Source organism: Accipiter gentilis, chromosome 1, assembly GCF_929443795.1.
Source record: "Accipiter gentilis chromosome 1, bAccGen1.1, whole genome shotgun sequence".
Taxonomy (NCBI): domain Eukaryota; kingdom Metazoa; phylum Chordata; class Aves; order Accipitriformes; family Accipitridae; genus Astur; species Astur gentilis.
In genome coordinates this window covers 29,574,934-29,595,473 of record NC_064880.1, presented here as the reverse complement: position 1 = coordinate 29,595,473, position 20,540 = coordinate 29,574,934, and the positions used below count along the sequence as shown (strand labels likewise).

Below are 20,540 nucleotides of genomic sequence, written 5' to 3'. Positions count from 1 at the left end.
TACTCTCTTTACCAGGAGAGAGTTGCCCACCATGTACAAAAACATTTCTATTTTTTGTATGTTTAAAGAAAGAACATGATGCCCACTAACCTTTTCCATATAAAAATGGTTAGCAGATCCCTAGGTAGGACGTTGCATTCATGGCCCATGCTCTGCAGGCTTTTATCACCTTTTTCCTAGTTTCAGTTCCTCCTATCCTTGTGCAACCTTTCCAATCCAGGCTGATCCTTGCCAGTGGCTTCAGGTCCTGCAGACTGCTCCTTAGCTATAAGCTCTGAGACCTGGGCCTTTCTCCTTCTGTGGCACTAAGGCCTGCAAGTTGAGCCCCATATTGCCATAAGCTGGTCAGTGGATGGATGGATGGATGGATGGATGGATGGATGGATGGATGGATGGATGGATGTGGTGCCTTTCGCCCAGGGTCTCTGCTGACTCTATAAAAATGGCACAAAGCCTAAGTAGGTCTTAGACAAATTGGCTCCTTTCAGGAAAACTTCTTGGCCCATTCAAATATCAACAAAACTCCTCCCAGAGCATGAATTACTTGGTGTTGAATGACAGGTTAATGAATGGGTGTAACTTCACACCTCCCCCCCCCCCCCCTCCCCCGGTGAAAAAATGACTAATCCAGAGGTGATCTCAAGGGCTTATGCTCTTTTCCCCCTTTTATTGCCTCATCAGGCTCTTCTGAGCCCATGATTCAGCTGTGAAGGTCCCACACCCATCCTGTACCTAAGGCAGCCAAAACCCCACCCCTGTAGGTGGTGGCTTTTTGTACAGGGGTACAGAATAAAAAGGTGTTCTAATAGATTAGTGTCAATCATATCTGAATAGTAGTTGAACTGGAGAAATCAAGAACATCTAAACCACACCTTATTCAAGTAGGTGTTTCCTTCTGTTAACCTTGCAAGTAGTGCCATGAAATGAAGATTCTTGAAAAAATTAGTTTCTAATTTCCCACCTTTCTAGAAAACAAAGGATTCTTTATGTTCATTTTCTCATTGGCTAATATTACGATAATGTTATTCTGTTGTCCTCAGAAGCGGTGAGGTGAATTAAGAATTATAACTCACAGCTGTGCTACTTTAAAAGTGAAAAATAAATACAAAATCCCATAACATTTTTCCACTATTTAGTCAGTTAAGGAACAGCACAGGCATGTACTATAGCACTGAAAATTCCTGCTAGCTTCATCTGGGACCAGGAACTTTCTCAGGTTTCAATAAAACTGCTTTGGAAATTTTCAAAATTCTTTTTACACTTTAAGTTGAATATAGTGCTCTACCTTCTCTTCTAGATATGTGTACAGTTGCTATTTCAGCAACTTGTAAGTTGCTGAAGCTTCTAAGAGTGGATGTGTATCCCATCAATTAATTTTCTACATCTGATAGCTACATCTCAAGGGCTCTCATGCTACATTAGGTGATTTTCAACAGTCTGTTGAAGGACTTCATTCAAGGCAAGAAAATTTATCAGAAGAGTCTTTTCTTTTCACAGCCTGCGTATGGGTTACCCAAGAGTGCAGCGTTCATCCAGAGCAGCATGTTCCTTCCCTCTGTGCTCTCCCAAGGGACTACTACATAATAGAGCTGTGAGACACCTTGTTATGATGACCTCTCTGAAAGTTTAAAGTATTTTGGCTATTTTATTTTGTATTACACTGTAAACTCTCTTTAAAACTATGATTCTTGAAAATGTCAGTGTCCAGAATTCTGGACATGCAGGTCCTTGGTGACATGAGGAGTGTCGCGTTGAGCTGGCATCTCACTCATGTTTGCAGATGCATTCAGGTATATGGGAAGGACAGCTCATGGAACGGCGAATGTTGCCGCTCTGGCTCAGTAATGATTAGCTTACTTCAAACTACCACGTCGTAGATCTCCTGGTATTTTTACTGAAATCAGTTCTCTTTGTTGTCACAACCATATTACTTCCAAAATTGTTATGTTTCCTAAGTTTTCTTTTCAGCACTTCTACTTATCAGATAGACTTTATATGAATCAATTAGACATATTTTTTGAAAATATGCCAGTGGTTCACTTCAGGCAAATGATGAGAAACAACGACCTCACAATCCACCAGTACATTATGTTACTGTTTCTTTTTATAAAGATTGCCGTTCTTCCAAGGGAAATGAGGATTGCATGCAGAGCACTTGCAGGAACTCAGCTTTCTTACTGTAAGCAAAGACCCCTCTTGCACAAAAACGAGGTGTCGCTTAGCTGTACCTTTGCTCTGTGTAAGACAAGGGTTCTTACTGGTTTCCAAACCATACCACCATGCCTCTAATACCCCCAGTTAAATCTCCAGCCACACACGCACTTGAGAATTAATCGGGAACTTCTTTGAGAATTAAATTCTGAAGTGGTGACAAATATTGCTTATCAGAAACTAGTTGAATTCAATTTTTTACTGGGAACCTCTATGATTAGGATCAAAATGGGCTCATTATTGTTCCTTACAAGTGACTGTGATACAAAGAAATATTCTAGGAGAATCTGAAGCCTACTACAATGAATCTAGTATCTCTTTGCCAGCGTTTAGCAACCTGAAAAGATTTAGATAACTGTGACTTAAAGTCCCCCCAGTTATAACCAGAACTTCAGTAAACAATGTGAATGGAAACTCAGTCAAGAGACCCGTGTTTGTTCCCTACAGACTGCCTCCACAGCAGCAGACAGTTAAATGTGGATATGCATGAGTTAATCCAGAAAGTAGTATACAAATTATTCACATGGGGGAAATTTAACTCCATAACCAAACTATCAAACTGCCGGAACAGCTGTTTATGTTGCAGTAATACCAGAAACCTAACCTAAAGCTGAGACCCCATTGCAACTAGTGCAATTCCTGCCCCAGGAAAATTACAAACTATTTTCTAGTCAAAGTACACAAAGGGCATAAAATCAATTAACAACAGTGAGAATAAAAGCAAAACAAATAGTAATAATACCTGGGTGGCTTTTATGTACTGCTTTCCATCAGTAGGTCTTATAGGGGTTAATTCTATATTGTCACACAGTCCTTAGTGTACTTATCTCCAAATCAGTCTCTCTAGGGAGATACTGTTTTGCCTGGTTTATATATGGGGAGCTATGACTCAAAGAGGCAAAAATATTGCATGTGAAGTAGGGAACTGAACAAAAGTCTCACTGCTTGTGCACTACGTATTGCTCCCTGGAGAACTTTCGGCTAGATGCTGCTCCCTGGAGAACTTTCTGGTAGTTGCTTAGCTAATGGAAAGGTATCAAGCTGAAGTATCATGGGAGAAATAGGTCCCTGAAAGAGATTCAAAAGAGGGCAAGGTAAGAGTTTTACGAATTTTCATGTGATTTTATTTCATGTACATGACATAACAAGCATAGGGATGTATGAGGAAGGAATGAACAAATAAATAAACAATAGGCAAAACATCATTACAAAAGTATTAGTAATCGTATAGATATTAGTATTCCACTTCAAGACTTCAAAAAAGCTGGTCTGTGCCACCCAGCTTCAAAAGCTGATCATGAAAACAGGTCGTGTGTGACAACTGAGTAGGCTTCAACAGTGTGAGGTATTTGACATCACAGGGAAGAAGTTGGAATTAATCTGAGTAGGTCATGTAGCCCATCACCTTGACCCAAGCAGAACTGCTTATAACGATGTATTCTCTGAAAGATGTATGTTGTCTGTTCTTAACGCTGTCTAATGAAGGTGACTTTATTCTCTACTTAGGCAGACTACAACAGTTTTTAATTTTCACTGCCATTAGAAAGTAGTCTGATGTTATACTGGTATACTGAAGTTGTATCTTGCAGTTTGAGCTCATTACTTCTCACCAACATAGCTGGGACATGAAGTGCAGATTGATTGCTCCCTTTCACTTGCTAGCAGTCTTTTACATATTTGAAGACTGATAACCTATCTTCCTTAGTCTTCTTTAAGGGACTCAGTTTGTTCAGCCTTTTTTCATTCTCTGATGAAAAAAACCCCTCTTCTCATCTGTTCTCCTTTAAAATCTGTCCAGTTTCCACATCTTTTCCTGAGTGGAAATTCAAAGGTGACCAAAGCAGTCCAGCGCATGAAAGTAAATTCCTAGTACCAGACAGCACCTGGGGTTGCCATCACATCTGTATCTCCCCTTAAATCCCAATTCTTCTCCCTCTTCACAGTGATACTACGGGGTGAATCCCAGCTGTTCCCACAGGGCTCAAACAGGGTCAGGACTGACAGTTCCGTAACCAGTGATGGGTGTCTCCGCTACAAAAAGGGATATATTCCCTCCAGCCAGTCAGCATTCATTTTGTGCTGTGTGTTTACTGGGGGGGGGGGGGGGGGCGGGAGCAGCTCACCGGGAGCCTCTCTTCTAGCAATATATGGCGTTGGAAGAACAGCCAGGTTACACAGGCAGAGGCACTTGGCTCAGCAGCCCTCCACTCACCAGGGCCTTGTGTCCCTGTCAACAGTCACGGTAAAATCTGTAACTCCTGTAGGATGATCTGTCACCTCACCAACCTATTTCTTAAGTAACCCACCTATGTGATTGCCATTAATTAATATTTCATCAGTAACTTAGGCAATCCTCACCTGTAACAAACACGCACCTGTGTTCCCTCATGTTTAAGAGATTAAAGGGGTGATAACTGTAGCACAAGATGTGAGAAATCTCTAATAAAGCCTTTTTTCTCTCATGTTTCGTCACTTAAGTCCTGAGCTGCTGAGGCAGGCAGCTATTCTGGCGGGCTGCACGGCTGCCTATGGAAGCAGGCCTCGGCTTCGAAGCTCTAGCCATAGGGGCGCCCTCCCCCACTCCCGTCTGAGGAAAGGAGAGCCGAGCGGGGCCGGGTCACCGCACGGGGGGGGTGTGGGGGACCAACGTCTCAGCTCCCGCGGCGGCGGGAACCCCCCTCCTCCTCCTCACGGGGCCGCGCGCCCCACCGCTCCCCCGGGGCGGGGCGGGGCGGGAGGCGCGCGGGCGGCGGTGCATGCCGGGACGGCCCATATGAGGGGAGCGCCGGGAGGCGTCTTCCGCCCGGCCGACCTCTCACCCGGTGGCGATCGGAGGCACAACACGGAAGTGCGATGGCGGCCGCGGCGGAGGAGGCAGCGGAAAGCGGCGGCGGCTCCCCGTCCTCTGCCCGGCGGCGGCTGCGCATCATCTCCGGCCACCTGCGGGGCTCGCCGCGGGCTCCGGAGCGGGAGGCGCTATCCCTGAGCCCCTGCAAGGCGCAGGGGGGCTCCGCCGGGCCGGCCTCCGGCTCTATCCCGAAGAAGCGGTGGGTGCGGGAGGGGGTCCCCGCGGGGCAGCGGGCCCCGGGCCGCGCCGGGGGGGGTCCGCGCCACCCTGGGCGGGCTCCCGGGGCGGCCGGCTGCCGGTGCGGGTGACGGCTTAGGGCTGGGGCAGCCGGCGCTGCGGAGAGCGGTCTCGCTCCCGGCCGGGGACGGGCGTGGGCTGATGGGGCCCGGGGAGGCGCCGCGTGGGCTGTGCGGGGAGCTGCGGGGTCAGCTGGGCTGGGAGATGTCGGGGAGGAGGATGGGGCTAAGCCCAAACGCGGGGAAAGCGCTGAAGCGATTCACCGCTGCGGGGACTGGATGAACCTGAAAGAAGGTGGTCTTCGGCCTCTCGCTTGTTTTTGTAGTGGGTGGGGTTGTATTAAAATGGAAAGGCGTTCATAGTCACCTTAATAACTGGAGAAGAGGTTCAATGTTTGTAAGATACTTTGTGGCTGTTATAACGGAGAATGCAGCACGTGTGAAAAGCAAAGTTTGTGTATGGGCTTTCAGTCCTCCTCTGTTCACAGATAATGTGAAACCTTCACTTTATGCGAATGCTGCCAAAAACATACTTGTACGTTAGGCTCTAACGCAAGTTTTGTAGAAAATGAATAGATTTAAGTATATTAACTACCTTTTCTGTTTCGTACCATATTTAGTAGTAAGGAATCTCAGGTCACATCAGACCAAGGGAAGACAAATAGTGAAATTGTCTAGTTCAAAATTGTTTCACTGGGTCTTGGATTTATTTTTCTAGCAGATTCTTTCAAATGCTGCAATTATAATACCATGATACAATTTCATGTAATTTATCATCATGAAGCCTATTTTTCTGTCGGGCAGGACTTGTATTTGTTTTGTGATTTCCACCTTCTCAGATGTGGATTTTCTATATGTGTGTTGGCTTGCTAGTCTGTAAGACCATTTTAAGGTTTAGGTTATAGCCAACCTATTGCTCTCCATTGAGCCGTGTACAGGGACGAGTATGGTAGTGTGTGGAGGCAGTAAAGAGGCAGATAGGGCAAGTAGTGGATAAGAGGGTTGTTACCTCCTTTGAGGAAAATGCATTCATCCCATGGTTTGCGCTCAGCTTTTTTTCAAGAAGAGAGCAGGGGACAGTCTGAATTATTCTAACATGCCATTTGTGGCCCAGGGCCACAAGCTGAGCTTGCCTGGTTTGGGAGGACTGGGATGTCATGGGCATGTAGTCAAATGTTAACAACCTTGAAAGCCTTTAGCTCTCACTGAGAGGTATTTGATGCTCTTGCAGGAGATGTGTCAAACAGTGCTGCTCACTGGAAGAAATGGGTCATTCCAGAATTGTTGCCTTCTGTATTGAGTTTTTCTTTGGTTTGAGTTTAGGAAGAAATCACTGTTTCAGAAAAAATACCAGTTTAGCTAGTTTTCAGGGATATAGTTTAAATGGATTATTGCATAATTTCTACAGCCAGTTATTGCATCCTTGAAGACTGGGAGAAACAGGCTTTTGTGAAGAGGCGTGTGACCTGAAGGATAGCTTCTTTCGCCATAAAAACACGGGCATAGTGAACTTAACACCCGTACTTCTACAAGTTACCGACATTGCTCTCCCATATTAGGATTTGCTATAGGATCAAAATGGATTGCTATTTTTACTCTAAATAACTTGTTCTGGATTAAGAATAAAAATTGTGTTGTTTCAAGGAGCTTATGATCAAAACGATGCAACTGCTGGATAATTTGCTGTGGGAGTGTAAGGGAGCTGCTGGAAAGCTTGGTCTGCACCATAGGTACAACTGTCTTGATATACTTGGAGCCCAGCCTTTTTGTATGTGTAGGAACAAAAAAAAAATATCTTAAAGGGGGCTGTATTTCTGTCTTAAGGTTCCCTCTGAACACTTGAGAAGTGGTTGAAACATGTTTGAGATGTTGCAGGTGACAATTTTGATACTTAAATATATCTTGGATATGAGGATCTAGGTAGAGTTTGTGTTTGGGGATAATTCCCAGGTTTTGAAGTGAGTGATGGGGGAATAAAGACAATTTTGCTGCCTATACTGATTTGGAGGTGGCAAGTGATAAACATCTGGAGTCCTGTTCTAGTGACTTCCAGCTAATCTGGAGCTGGTTGATCTATTTGTGAGGCCTAAAGGTTGACTGAAAAATCTGGTAAAAATAACTGACCTATAGATGGGTACTGTGATATTGCATGGCTTTTATCAACAACATTAGGACAATCCAAACCCACATGCTTTTTTTCTTGCAGTCTTCTGTATGATGATTCAGCTTTTCTGTGACTTTTGAACTACTGCTTTAAGTTTTCCTAGCAAAGCTGCAGCCAGAAATTTTAAGCAAAATTTTTGTTCGTTATGCTTGTTGCATCTTTCCTGTAGTGTTTGAAATGGTGTCAGAGCTACAGACACTATTGTACTGGATTTAGGTGCACTATTCTCATCTTGCATTTATTCTGCAAAGTAGAAGGCTTCCTATGCCCTGCCCTGTTGTAGTACTTTCGGTATATGTCTCTGATCACAGGAAACTTTTTCTGGCTGCTTATCCAATAGTCACTAGACAGTGATGTGTGTGCAGAAACATGGCTTTCTTGTTGATAATTCAAAGACCAAACTGTTAAGGATCTTATCCGGACATTCTTCACCACCAGTAGAGGGGAGGAAGGAGAGTATGTGGAATTGACTGAGAGTCTGTGGGTCCTCATCTAACTGTTCCTGTTTCCAAATAAAAATGCTTGTGAAGGCTAAACAATATGTTTGCAGATTGATGTGTTTAAAGATTGTAATACGCTTCCTACTTCTTAAAATGATCATTATTGAGATGGGAAAGGTCCTCCAAAAAGACAAGCAACCCTATATTCATTTGAGTATCCTCTTGAAGGAAATCTTAAGTACTAGAAGAGCGGAGAGATGTTATTTCTTGGTGGCATTCCTGGCTTGAGTTTCATATTTTAATTCAGTGTTGCAGTGGAAGATGGGGATCATAGTTAGACAGTGTTAGACAATGTGTGTTGAAGCATTAACAGGATGATAAGCATGCTGAAAAACTTACTAAAAAAATTGAGTTGGACAAGAACTCTTCCTTGAAATTACTTTTCTGAGCTTTTATGTTATGCTGTTGACTTTTGTTGACTTGTTACTAATCAGCTTGCTTTGCTGGTGAGAGATGAATTAAAAACTTACAGTTATTTTGAAGATGAAGAAGTGTTCAACCTGTACTGCTTTGAAAACAGGAAGGTGCCACAACTCCCTAGAACACAGTTGTACCAGAGTAACTGTTATGTATGCTAGAAAATGAGTGCCTCAGAGGTGGAGCATGCACTGATGTTAATCTTGCCATAATAGCTTGTATTATAAGTTATTCAAATAAAACTTTAAACAATTTGGCCCTTGTTAAAAGGGAGTATTAATTGATTATAACTAAATGTTGACTCAGTAGCTCATAGGCTTAAAATTTTTCTGTCCTGGAGCAAGAGAAAGCAGGGCAGGATTTCCTGATTTTCCTATCTCTTTGTGGAGAAGCTTCTTTCCTGTGGGATAAAGAGAGGCTTGTGGATCTCTCTTAATTATTATGGGCATACCGTTATCCAGGGTAAACTAAGGGATGAGTGTATAGCCAGCCACTTGCTCTGTATCAAGTTCACACCCAGGTTGCTCAGGGTAATGTGTTAATATTGCCATACCTTCATACGAACTCTTGCAATTCTTGCTGTAGTTGCTGGTAATGATTATGACTTCAAGCAGCAACATGAATTAACTCCTAAAGAGTTGATGCTACTTGAATTTAACAAGTAATGTCAAAGAGGCTTCATATCTTAGCACTAATATTCAGAGCAATCTTTATTTTATTACAAACACTTGACTCTTTAGACAACAGTGTTTAAGCAACACTTGACAATAAACTGAATTCTGGTATAGCTGATTTCTGAGCTTAAGATGGTGGAAACTTATGTCAAGGAGGAAAGGGCTGGTGCCACTAGATAGTCTTAACAAATCAGAAGAGTAGGAGCCTGTTGCATTGAGGAAGGTGTGGCAGTTCACAGGAGGCTCTGTGATTGCATCAGAGCAGTTAATAGCTAGTGAAAGTTAATGCTTGAAGTAGAGGAACGGTTAAAGAAAGAAGATTCTAATATGGAAACTTTAGCCTAAAAAAAGAAAGTGTCATAATCTGAAGGCAAATGTGACTTCATATTCAAATTGCTTCAACAGGAATTCCTGTTTGTCTTCTAGCTCCAAGTTGTTGAATGTCAGGCAGATGAAAGGTAAGAAATCTGTAAGAATTTAAGTAATATAAGAAGTATTATCAGATCACTTGATACCAAGTAAACCAAACTGGATATATTCATTGGTTAAATTTTATTAGAAAAAATGAAGATACAAGATAGAAGTGTAAAGTGTGTTTAATATGTAAAGTAAAACATGGATTGTTATATGAAAGCAAATAGCAGTTTACAGCAAAAACTGAAAGAATTTTGTAGATAGACTTCTTGATATCTACTGAGATCTGAACTGTGATGTACAGGAAAATGAATGTGTGTATATATAGCTATTTATTCAAACTTGATTTGTTTTTTTAAAACTGAATAGAATGATCTGTTAATGCAATAGACTGCAGTAATTACTTGAACTTCCTAGAAGCTACTTTGAGCTGGGGTGAAGTAAGGACATCTGTAGTGTAACAGGTTGCAGCCAGCTAGACTTTCCTGAAATGTTACTGTACCTCTGAGGAGAGAACAAGTCATGTGAAGTATTAAAAAAATCAATTGTAGGCTGAACGTGATGGGCAAGCATAATGTCTCTGTAGTGTTGTTATATCCAAAATTGGGCTGTTGTGTGCAAGTCTTCAGGGTTGATGGTATAGGCCGAAAAGTTTTCTTCAGCACTTATGCTCTGTAGCAAATACATCAGATGCTAAAAATTCTCTATGCAATAGGTAAAACAGTGTTGTTCAGGAACTGAGCTTATTTTGCTAGAGCAAATAAATGGCAGACAATTGAGTACTTCATTAACTCATTTTTTTAAGATAGTGAAGCAGCTTTCCTGGTTTTGCAAGCTTTCAAAAAATATTTCTTAAAAGACTGATCTCTAGTGTTTGAAAAAAAATCTTTAAGTGCTTATTCATTTGCTGCCTGGAAGTAGCCATGTGCATGCAGTTTTTGTAGTAGAGCAGTCTCTTTGAAGATAAAAATGAAACCACTGTCAATTAAAGTAGTAGGTGGAATAGAGGTAGCTTCTAGTAAAGTATTCTGTTGCATAAGAATAATCATTTGGCTAAGTGTATACCGAGAAGCTTAGTTATAATGTCTTGGCTTTCCTGGATCTTTAATTTACCCTAATTGACTTAAGCTTTCTATGAAAGAACAGTAGAGAAACACTGACTTCCTTATTCCTTGGGGCTTTTTTATTACAATGTGGTGAAATGAAGAGTAATGAAATAGTTGAGGATAGGAACATGTGTAAGGAGGGTTAACATTTGTTTTTTCAGAACAGGTTTTTTTTTTAAAAAAAAGCACACTGCTTTTGAGTACCTAAATCCTTGAAGTCTTATGCCTAGAATCTTGTGTCTGCATTTGTTGCTTACTGTAGATTTAAGCTGTAACTATGAACCCAGGTTTGTGTTGCCATATCTGATATTCAGTCAACAGAATAGCAACTGAATCAGGTGTATGTGCAGCTGCAGGGGTTTAGCTGAAACCTGAATGTATCTAAGGTTAGAGAACAGATGTTATTTGACTTCAGGCTTGAGAATGATTACATTTGGTTTGCTGCAGGGAAGATCCTCTGAGAGGGAAGAAATGTAAGAATGAAACACAGCAGATAGTCCCTGCCTGCAGCATGGCTTTCTTCTCCAGATAAATGATGCTTTCACAAAGCAGTTCTTGAAGGGATTCCTTGGGCTGCATTCCTAATTTCCAGGCACCTCATACTGATTACTTACTGGCTTTAAAAACACTCTGGAGTGTCTTGCTTACTTGGTTGAGAAGTGTGACTATATAACCCAAATGGAGAGAGTGCTCCAGAGGAGAGGGAGAGTGACCTTCTGATGTCACCTGTGGAAAAGGTTCTGAATTTCCAGCTGGTGGTCTGAGTTGGTAACCAAAAGTCCAGCTGAGGTAGGCTTTGAGGAGTTACTGTTTGGGTAATGTTGTCTTGTTGTAGCCTCTTAGTACCATAGTACTGCCTCAGTCTTACTGCACCCATGCACTGAGTTTTGCAAGAACTATACAACCTGCAAGACTACTTTGCATTGTTAGATTAGGCAAATATTGGTGCTTTAGCCCATGTGGTAGCCCTAAAACTACCACTTTAAACTAATTTCCAAGAATGTGCTGGTTTTTGGGTCATGAACAGGAGTGTCTGTGTTTTATGTATATGTTGTTTTAATGCTGAGCATCAGCTGGTGACTGGATTGAAAATGCTGGTGCTTATTGTAAGGAAATTGATGTGAGCATCTTGGCTTTGTTCCACCCGAGTCACATTGATTCAGCTGGGTTGAACTGCACTTTCATCTTCTCTGAAGAAAATACATGAAACTGTCACTTGTCCTTTGAGTAAATTAGCCTGTTTGTCTCAGTTTTGTTTATAAAGTACCAGATCTTCAGATTATGTTGGAGAAGGAGGGAGTTTTATTGATATTTATGTGCTTAGATGGTATGTCTGTGTAATGAGGCAATTCCATTTAAATCACATGATGCTAAAGTTTGGAGTTCATTCATTACTTTATCTTGGTTCTGATATTTCATTGAACATAATCTCATAACTTTATCATAGATGAAAAAACTTTGTGTTATACTTCTGGTGTTATAATATGAATGTGCTTTAGACCTTGGAAAATAAAATGCTCTGCAACTGTTGGTGATGCTTTTATTTTGCAGTATAAAACTGTCCTGGTTTGAGCTAGGATAGAGTTAATTGTCTTCCTAGTAGCTGGTATAGTGCTATGTTTTTTGAGTTGGGTATGAGAAGAATGTTGATAACAGTGATGTTTTCAGTTGTTGCTAAGTAGTGTTTAGACTAAGTCAAGGATTTTTCAGCTTCTGATGCCCAGCCAGCAAGAAGGCTGGAGGGGCACAAGAAGTTGGGAGGGGACACAGCCAGGGCAGCTGAGCCAAAGTGGCCAAAGGTGTAGTCAATACCATATGACATCACATCTAGTATATAAACTGGGGGGAGTAAGGGTGTGGGGGGGTCGCTGCTCAGGGACTAACTGTGTGTTGATCTGTGGGTGGTAAGCAAATGCACTGTGCATCGCTTGTATATTCCAATCCTTTTATTATTACTGTTGTCATTTCATTAGTGTTATCATTATTAGTTTCTTCTTTTCTGTTCTATTAAACTGTTCTTATCTCAACCCACAAGTTTTACTTCTTTTCCTGATTTTTCTCCCCCATCCCACTGGGTGGGCAGGGGGAAGTGAGTGAGTGGCTGCATGGTGCTTAGTTGCTGGCTGGGTTTAAACCACGATAAAAACTCTTCTCAACTGGCAGTTTTAAGTATTGTGTATGCAGATGTTTGATACATACTTGTGATGTGCATTTGAAGCTACTGAAAAATGGTATCCATGGTTTAATTACCACGTGGGTTGAACTTTGGATGCTGAACTTGGAAAACTTGCGGTAGATCCTGTGCTTGTTCTTCAGTTTCCTAGGCAGACACAAGAACTTTTTCAGCCAGTCACTGTGCCTCTCACTAAAACACAAGATTTGGAGAGTGCTGGGAGGTACAGTTTTGCTGAAATAGTGTAGGTCTGGAGGCCTCTGTCTGCCCAGCTGAGTGACTGGATACCTCATGAGCACTAGTTCAGCTGGTGGATCGGGAGCCACCCTTCTGCACCCTGGGACTGGGCATGCTGCCACCTCATGAGCTTCTGCCCAGTTTGTAGGCACTTTAATGGTCATTTGGGGGCTTAATATAGTGCCTTGTGCTGTGACCTCAACAGCATCCTGCCCAGTGTCTCCTTGATTATTCCATAGCCAGTTTTCCAGAAAAATGCAGACAACACTTGACTCTTCTTATTTTGCTGTAAAAATCCTTATTGCATTGAGTCAAACTAATATTTCAGTGTTGGGCATTGTAATGAAAGTGAAATATTTAAATTCACTTAACCTAGTCACACTGTTTTCATCTCCTATTGTCACCATTTCCATGGTAACTTGTTTTCTTTCAGGTTTTTTCCCTTCAGGCAATATAATTTTGTGCATGTATATAAAAATATATATTAAAAATTAAGCAAGCTTTGCTTTATAGTACTTTATACGTTTCAGTAGTGAATTTCTGGCTTTTAAGTTAGAAGGCAAGAAAGAACTGGTCATTTCCTACTGTTTCTGGCTAAAATATTCCATATTTCTGTCAAAGATGAAAGTAGAGTCAGTGAGCTTGCTATTTTGTTGAAGCCAATGTACAGAATAGGAAAGGGGTTGTCTTTAAATGAGACAGTTCAGGTACAGTACAGAGCTGAGTAACACTGAGCTTAAAGCAAGAATACCAAATGTTGATGAGTCTATGTTTGTTTTTGGAAAGTGATTCGGGAAGAAAAATAGAAGGGTGTGTGAATTATGTCATTACACATAGAACATGTGTAGCATGAATATATCAGTTGACTAAGCCAAACTGAGCATCTTTTCTTTTATCAGGCTGGGGAATGAAACTTTTTTAACATGTTTTGAGGTATTCAGATATTCAGAGTATTTAGATATTTATACAGAGTATTCAGGTTATTTTTGTTGTTGTTTTACCATTTAGCAATCAAATTCTTGAATTTTTGAAGAATGAGGCTAGAAACTTTTACTACAAGGGAAACTTTTGGATGGTACAAAATATTGAAGTGTTAAAGGATACGTAATTTTTAAAAGTCTAGGTAGGTGTAATGGTGGTACATGTTAATTACAGATCGATGTGTACTTTGAGTCCCTTGGTCTCAGAGCCAGGATTGGATAAGTTGAGTACTCATACATGGAGGGAGCTTTTAATGTGTGCTTAGGTCTGCAGATGCTCTGTAATTCTTTCTGCCCTTTATATTCTTCTGGAATGAGTTTAACACTGAGATTTTGGGGATTGAAAACCTACATTTCCTGAGAAGGCTGCATCGATTGCTCAGTCACAGCTTGGATCATTCTTGAGAGGCAAGGTAATTTGGCAGGCAGCTCTAATTGCTACACTGGGGCATTACAGAGGGCAGTGGGAGTACTACACTGGAGCTAGGGTGTGAAAAGCTTTTTCTAAGGAATGGTGACTGTATAAATAATGCTGCAAAAGGGCAGTATGAAAACGAAGAGGAGGGAGGAATCCTGTTACAACACTTCAGATTAGAAAAATACTTTCTTCCTTGTTTGCCTTCTGTTTCTTATTATGCTGTCAAATTATGGTTTTAATTTCCAAATGTAAGCTGGAAAGACAAGGAAATGCAGAGCAGGTGTGTGTGTTATAGTGTATTTCCCTTATTTGAGGGATCTGGGGTAGTGAGGCAGACCTGGGGAAGAAAAGCATACTGGCCTGGCCTCTGTCTTGCAGACCTGCTTGTGCCTCTTCTGAATAATGTGTCAACTAATATGTAACACTCTTTGAAAAAGTTCTGCTACAGTCTTTGAATTGTATCAGTATGACACTGACATTGCCTCAGTAGTCAAGGAGGCTTGCAGATCTCATCTGATGCCTCCCTCTTTCCTTGGTGCTGAAGTCAATTCCTTTGAGTCTTGAGGTTCACCAGCTCTTGTTCATGAAGAGTATACCTTTCAAATGGTATGTGAGAAGATCTTCCTTGGTGGTCTTGGTCTTCCTGCAGGTCATGTCAGTTACAAATCAGAGCTGACTAATCATTCCTTCTTTTAAAATCTGGTTGGTCTTTTTAGGCTTCTCTATTAGGGAGCTGCATGCAGTGTTTCCTTTAACTTGTTCTTGGTGTGTAGGCATGAAGTGCTAGGAATGACAGTAAGCAAATCAAACAGCAGTTTTTAAACTGGTAGTACTCTGGTATGGTGGAACAAAAGAAAGGTTAAATGTAAGGTGACTGGTTTCAAAAACAGCCCTTCCTGTCTCCAGACAGAAACCTCAGACTTGCTCAGTATAGCTCTGAATATAAAAATTAAATGCTTAACTTTTGTGGCCTTTACCTGTCAAGATATAATACTGCCTATTATGCGGGGCAGGGGGGGAAATCTGACTTTGTGTTATGAGGTAGCTGAGATGTTTCAGAACCAGCTGTTCTACGAACATGCAAACTGTTATATTAGATTTTAATTTAATTATTCTCATCACACCAATAACAAGAGCTATGTTCTCTGGTGGAGTAAACTTTATTCAGGAGTAATTCAACCTGAAAATAAACTCTTAAGTAAAAACTCTTAACCTCTATTCTGTGTTTTTAAAGCCTGATGAAAGCATCAGGTAGTTTAACACCAACCTAGGAAAGCAGGCCTTTAGAAAAGGCAAACAACTGGGAATGCAGTCAGCTTAGCAAAAACACTTTGTATCTGGGTCTTTGTCCAGTGCCTTAGTAGTACCTTCTCTGGATTTTGTGGGACATATCTGTATGTGCTGACATCAGGATTAATGATAGTTTCAAAGCTGTGCTTTATCAGCTTATCTCATGTCACCAGTTCCTTTAGGGCCTGTTCTTGTGTGTCTTGGTTGGTCTGATTGTCTCCAGCTTTGCAGCTACTTTCTCTAGCCTGTTTCATGCATCATACTTGGCACACTTACTGTGGCACTGCCTTGCAAGAGGATTTACCTCCTAAGTTAGGGGTGGAGCTGCTTGAGCCTTCCTCAAATTTTGCTTATTAATATCAAGTCTGTTCTGACTTTACAGGGTTTGACAGAGATCAGGTGTACAGAAATACTATGTTTAGTCAGCAGAGGGAGAAATCTTGCTTTGAGGAGGACTGCGATGATAGGGATTTGAGGGGAACACTTCGTTTAAAAAAATAAATGCCACTTGAGTTGGCCAATTTTGTCAGCTTGTTCTCAGCTGGGAACAGCTCAACTGTGTATGACATGGTGTCTTTGGAATTTCTTATAAATATACACAATACTTATAAATAGAATATAGGAATATGTATAAAAATAGGCAAGACTGCATAACATGCATTAAGAACACTTTTTCATAATCTGTCATGTTAGTACAATAGCACAAGGCATTCCTGTGCTATCGAACATGAGTGGATCCTTGCCCTTTTCTGAGTGAACACTACATGTGTAAAAGATCAATTCTATTGACAGAGGAAGCAGCCAGAGGGGCTTCTGTATCTGCACAGCTGTTTGCTCAAGTAGTTTAATTTTTTTTTAAATTTTAGAATAAATTCCTCTGTGTGGAAGAACAACATAGATGGGCTATTTCACAAAACTGTTATCAATTACCGAGTACTGAAACTGCTCTGTAAAGTTTGCTTAAAGTGCTAGATTTGTCAAAGGCTTGTTGAAATGTCTGATTCAAACAATTGTAATGAAATACATATCTATGGCCTTTTTTATTTGATTAATTAAAGCCTTTTGTACAGGCAGTTTGAAGAAAACAAATTTTGATTAAGCCAAGTCTAATTACAACACTGACAGTATGTCAGCAGCTTATGTTAATATTATCTTTCTAATGAAGGCCTTTGGTAATCAAGCATCACCCAGTTATCTCGTACGTAATGCTGGAGTTACAAGTGACTTGGGCAGTACTTTCTCTGAATTGTGAGGTCTTTCTGAAATGGTCACCCTGATCACCTTACTCTTACATTATACAGTCTGAGAACAAGAGCTACATTCACTGTATATAGTGGAGTGAGGTAAATCACCTGTTTTCAGACTTCTTTAAGATGCCTTTTTATTAACTAAAATTCAGGTTTTAGGTTAGTACTTTATTTCAAGTGTAAATAAATGGAAAACTTTTAAAGCAAAGTTACATTAATGTGTAATTACTCTGTGTATCTCAAGTTTTAAATATGCTTACATTGATGTACTTCAGATGATTTTATAATTAACAGCTCCTCTGTTTTGGTATGGTTGTGCTTAAGGTATTTCAATTTTGTGGTTGTATTTTGGCAGTTGTGGTTTTGGGTTTTTTATATTCCCTTATGGTGGCACATTCGGGTTGTATTTGGTATGTTATTCCTGCAGTTCTTGGTTTGGGGTTTTTTTGACTTTCCAAAATATATTCTCAGTCCAAATGGGTCTGAGTGCCTCATTGAGTGAATGTTATTAAGAATGCAGTGGGATTACAGTAATGTCAACCAACTAAAATTTTAAATTTTCTTGACAGAACAATAATGCTAAAACTTTTTATTCTGAAAATATTCAGCTATTACCTATTTGTGTAAGTATTTGTGTATAGATTTAAAACCAAGCATCTTTCAAACATTACCCTTCTCAGTCTGAGAATATCACCATACAGTGTGGATTGACTTAAACTGGTGGTTGTTTTTATAAAGCATCATGTCTTTCAAGTCTTAGGATGCAATCTGGAGGAGTAACAGGTGTGGCTGCAGAATTACTTTTAGCTATATTAAGCTATGTACTTTTGGTATGTACTTGTTTTCTTGAATTGCTATCTGATAAGACTTTTTTTCCAAAGCCATATAACTGCAAATCATTTTTGGTTTACAATTTGCTAACATTCTCACTTAAATTTTTTTAACCCTTTAAGGCAAGAACTTCTGAAGTGGAATGGATGGGGATATAATGACTCCAAATTCATCTTCAATAAGAAGGGTCAAGCAGAATTCACAGGAAAAAGGTAAGTTGAAAACTTATATAACTGAAGTACCTTATTTAGTAATTTTTTTGAGAAGAGTTTTAAAACTGCACTGTTCAGTTAATCCAAAGGAGGCAAAAAACTTCCTTTATCTCATAGGTTATTAGTTGTTCTGCAATTAAAAAGTTTACTGAATTCTATACACAGTCTAACGTAGTAAAATACTGTGTGGCTTATTGGAAGGTTTATTAAAAGTATTAGACAAATGAATAGGAGTCTTCTCTAACTTGATATATTCTGTATATGAAAATTACCTTGGAGAGTGGAATCAGACTGAGAATCTGCACCGTGTTCTAAAGCTTTAGATAACATGCAGTTTTGAGAATCTCTTGAGCATCAACAAGTTGCTTTATTAAACTTCTAATTTGTGGTTTAGGTTTCTTAATCGTTGCGCATGGAGCTACTTTATCCTCTGAGCTTAAGAATAAAATCTGCTCTTCAGTTGTATGTTCTGTAGTGGCAACACTTCTGATGTATTACCTACTAGCCCTTTGTATAGCAAGCTTGTTTTTCTGAGAAATATTTTTTTGAGGAAATGATATTAAATCTAGTTGGGCATCTTTTAATGTTCTTCCAGTGGGATTTAAGCCTGTCACTTGACATCGTACTGTTTTTTTCTGCTTCAGTGGAAAGTAGTCTTGCAGTCTCTTCCCTGGCTTAAAAAAGTATACTTTTTGTAAGAGCAAAGAAAAATAATGGGGAAGAGAAATAAGTTTGAAATAAGTACTGTCTTTCAGAAAAAAGTCCTTCCTGGTCTTTGAGTTTGTGTAAACTAGCACTTGCTAATATGAGTCAAAGCTGCAAAAACCTAACTGGGATGTTGAGCACTTCAGTCCTTTAACTTCTTAATTTTCAGGCCCAGATTAAAATGCAAAGCCTTGTCTTAAGCACTTGAGTTTACTGTATAATATTTACAGAGATCTTGGTGATCTCTCTCCTTTTGCCAGGATTCTGATTCTTCTTGCTTTGTCATTCATTCTTTCATCTGATAATTTTAGTTGTGGTGGGTTGACCCTGGCTGGATGCCAGGTGTCCACCAAAACCTTTCTATCACTACCCCCTCCTCAGCTGGACAGGGGAGAGAAAATATAACAAAGGGCTTGTGGGTTGAGATAAGGGCAGGAGAGATCACTCACCAGTTACTGTCATGGGTAAAACAGACTCAACTTGGGGAAAACTAACTCAATTTATTACCAATCAACCAGAGCAGGGTAATGAGAAATAAAACCAAATCTCAGAACACCTTCCCTCCACCCCTCCCTTCTTCCCGGGCAAAACTTCACTCCTGGATTCTCTACGTACCCCCCCAGTGGTGCAGGGGGATGGGGAATCGGGTTTATGGTCAGTTCATCACATGTTCTATGCTGTTTCATCCTCCTCAGGGGGAGGACTCCTCACACTCTTCCCCTGCTCCAGTGTGAGGTCTCTCCCACAGGAGACAGTCTTCCACGGACTTCTCCAATGTGGGTCCTTCCCACAGGCTGCAGTTTTTCATGAACTGCTCCAGCATGGGTCCCTTCCACGGCATGCAGTCCTTCAGGAGGACACTGCTCCAGTGTGGGTCCCCCATGGGGTCACAAGTCCTGCCAGAAATCTTGTTCCATGGGCTCTTCTCTCCACAGATCTGCAGGTCCTGCCAGGAACCTGCTCCAGCATGGGCTTCTCACGGGGTCACAGCCTCCTTCGGGCACCCACCTGCTCTGGCGTGGGGCCCTCCACAGGCTGCAGGTGGATATCTGCTCCACCGTGGACCTCCATGGCCTGCAAGGGGACAGCCTGCCTCACCATGGTCTTCCCCACGGGCTGCAGGGGAATCTCTGCTCTGGTGCCTGCAGCACCTCCTCCCCCTCCTTCTTCGCTGACCTTGGTGTCCGCAGGGCTGTTTCTCTTACATGTTCTCACTCCTCTCTCTGGCTGCTGTTTGTCTGTCCCAGCAACATTTTTCTTTCTTAAATATGTTATCACAGACACACTAGCACTATCGCTGATTGGCTCGGCCTTGGCTGGTGGTGGGGCCATCTTGGAGCTGGCCGGTATTGGCTCTATCGGATATAGGAGAAGCTTCCAGTAGCTTCTCACAGAAGCCACCACTGTAACCCCGTCCCTGCCACACACACACAAACACACACAAAAACCTTGCCACACAAAGCCAATACATTAGTTTGTCTGGGGTGGGTTATGCTACCATAGAAAAATCTATGCAGTGTGCTTGGGATGGAAAAAGGTAAAGAGCTGGACTTGGATTTTTTTCAGGATGAGCATTGAGCTGTTATTTGAGTACCAGTGACTGTTCTGGAATGGGGGGAGAATGGTCTCTTTTTTTCCCCCCATCTACATTCTCTTGAACTGATAGTATTAGAAATGCCCTGTTGGTCCACACCAGTGTAGTTTCTATGGAATAGTTTGTCACAGTGGCAAAAGAGTGTTTTGAAGTGAAAATAGGAGAACAGGCATCTGCAAAGATGTAGATGCCTCATCCTTTTAGTATCCACTTACAGATCTGTTGTCCATAAATTTGTCTAATAGCTTTTAAGTCTGCTGATACTGTCTGCCTCTACAGCATC

At 41.1% G+C, this 20,540-nt stretch overlaps 1 protein-coding gene across 3 annotated transcripts in view; it reads left to right on the top strand.

Annotated features, from left to right (window-relative positions):
* The first annotated feature begins 5,047 nt into the window (after window positions 1-5,047).
* Window positions 5,048-20,540, top strand: part of AGPS (alkylglycerone phosphate synthase) — a 63,129-nt gene continuing 47,636 nt past the window's right edge. For all 3 annotated transcript variants that reach the window (XR_007505768.1, XM_049798071.1, XM_049798062.1), the window contains exons 1-2: window positions 5,048-5,258; window positions 17,869-17,958. Coding sequence is in view for 2 of the 3 variants with exons in the window: in XM_049798071.1 (XP_049654028.1) it covers window positions 5,065-5,258; window positions 17,869-17,958 (284 nt within the window). In the remaining variant the exon portion in view is untranslated. The remainder of the gene's footprint in view (window positions 5,259-17,868; window positions 17,959-20,540) is intronic.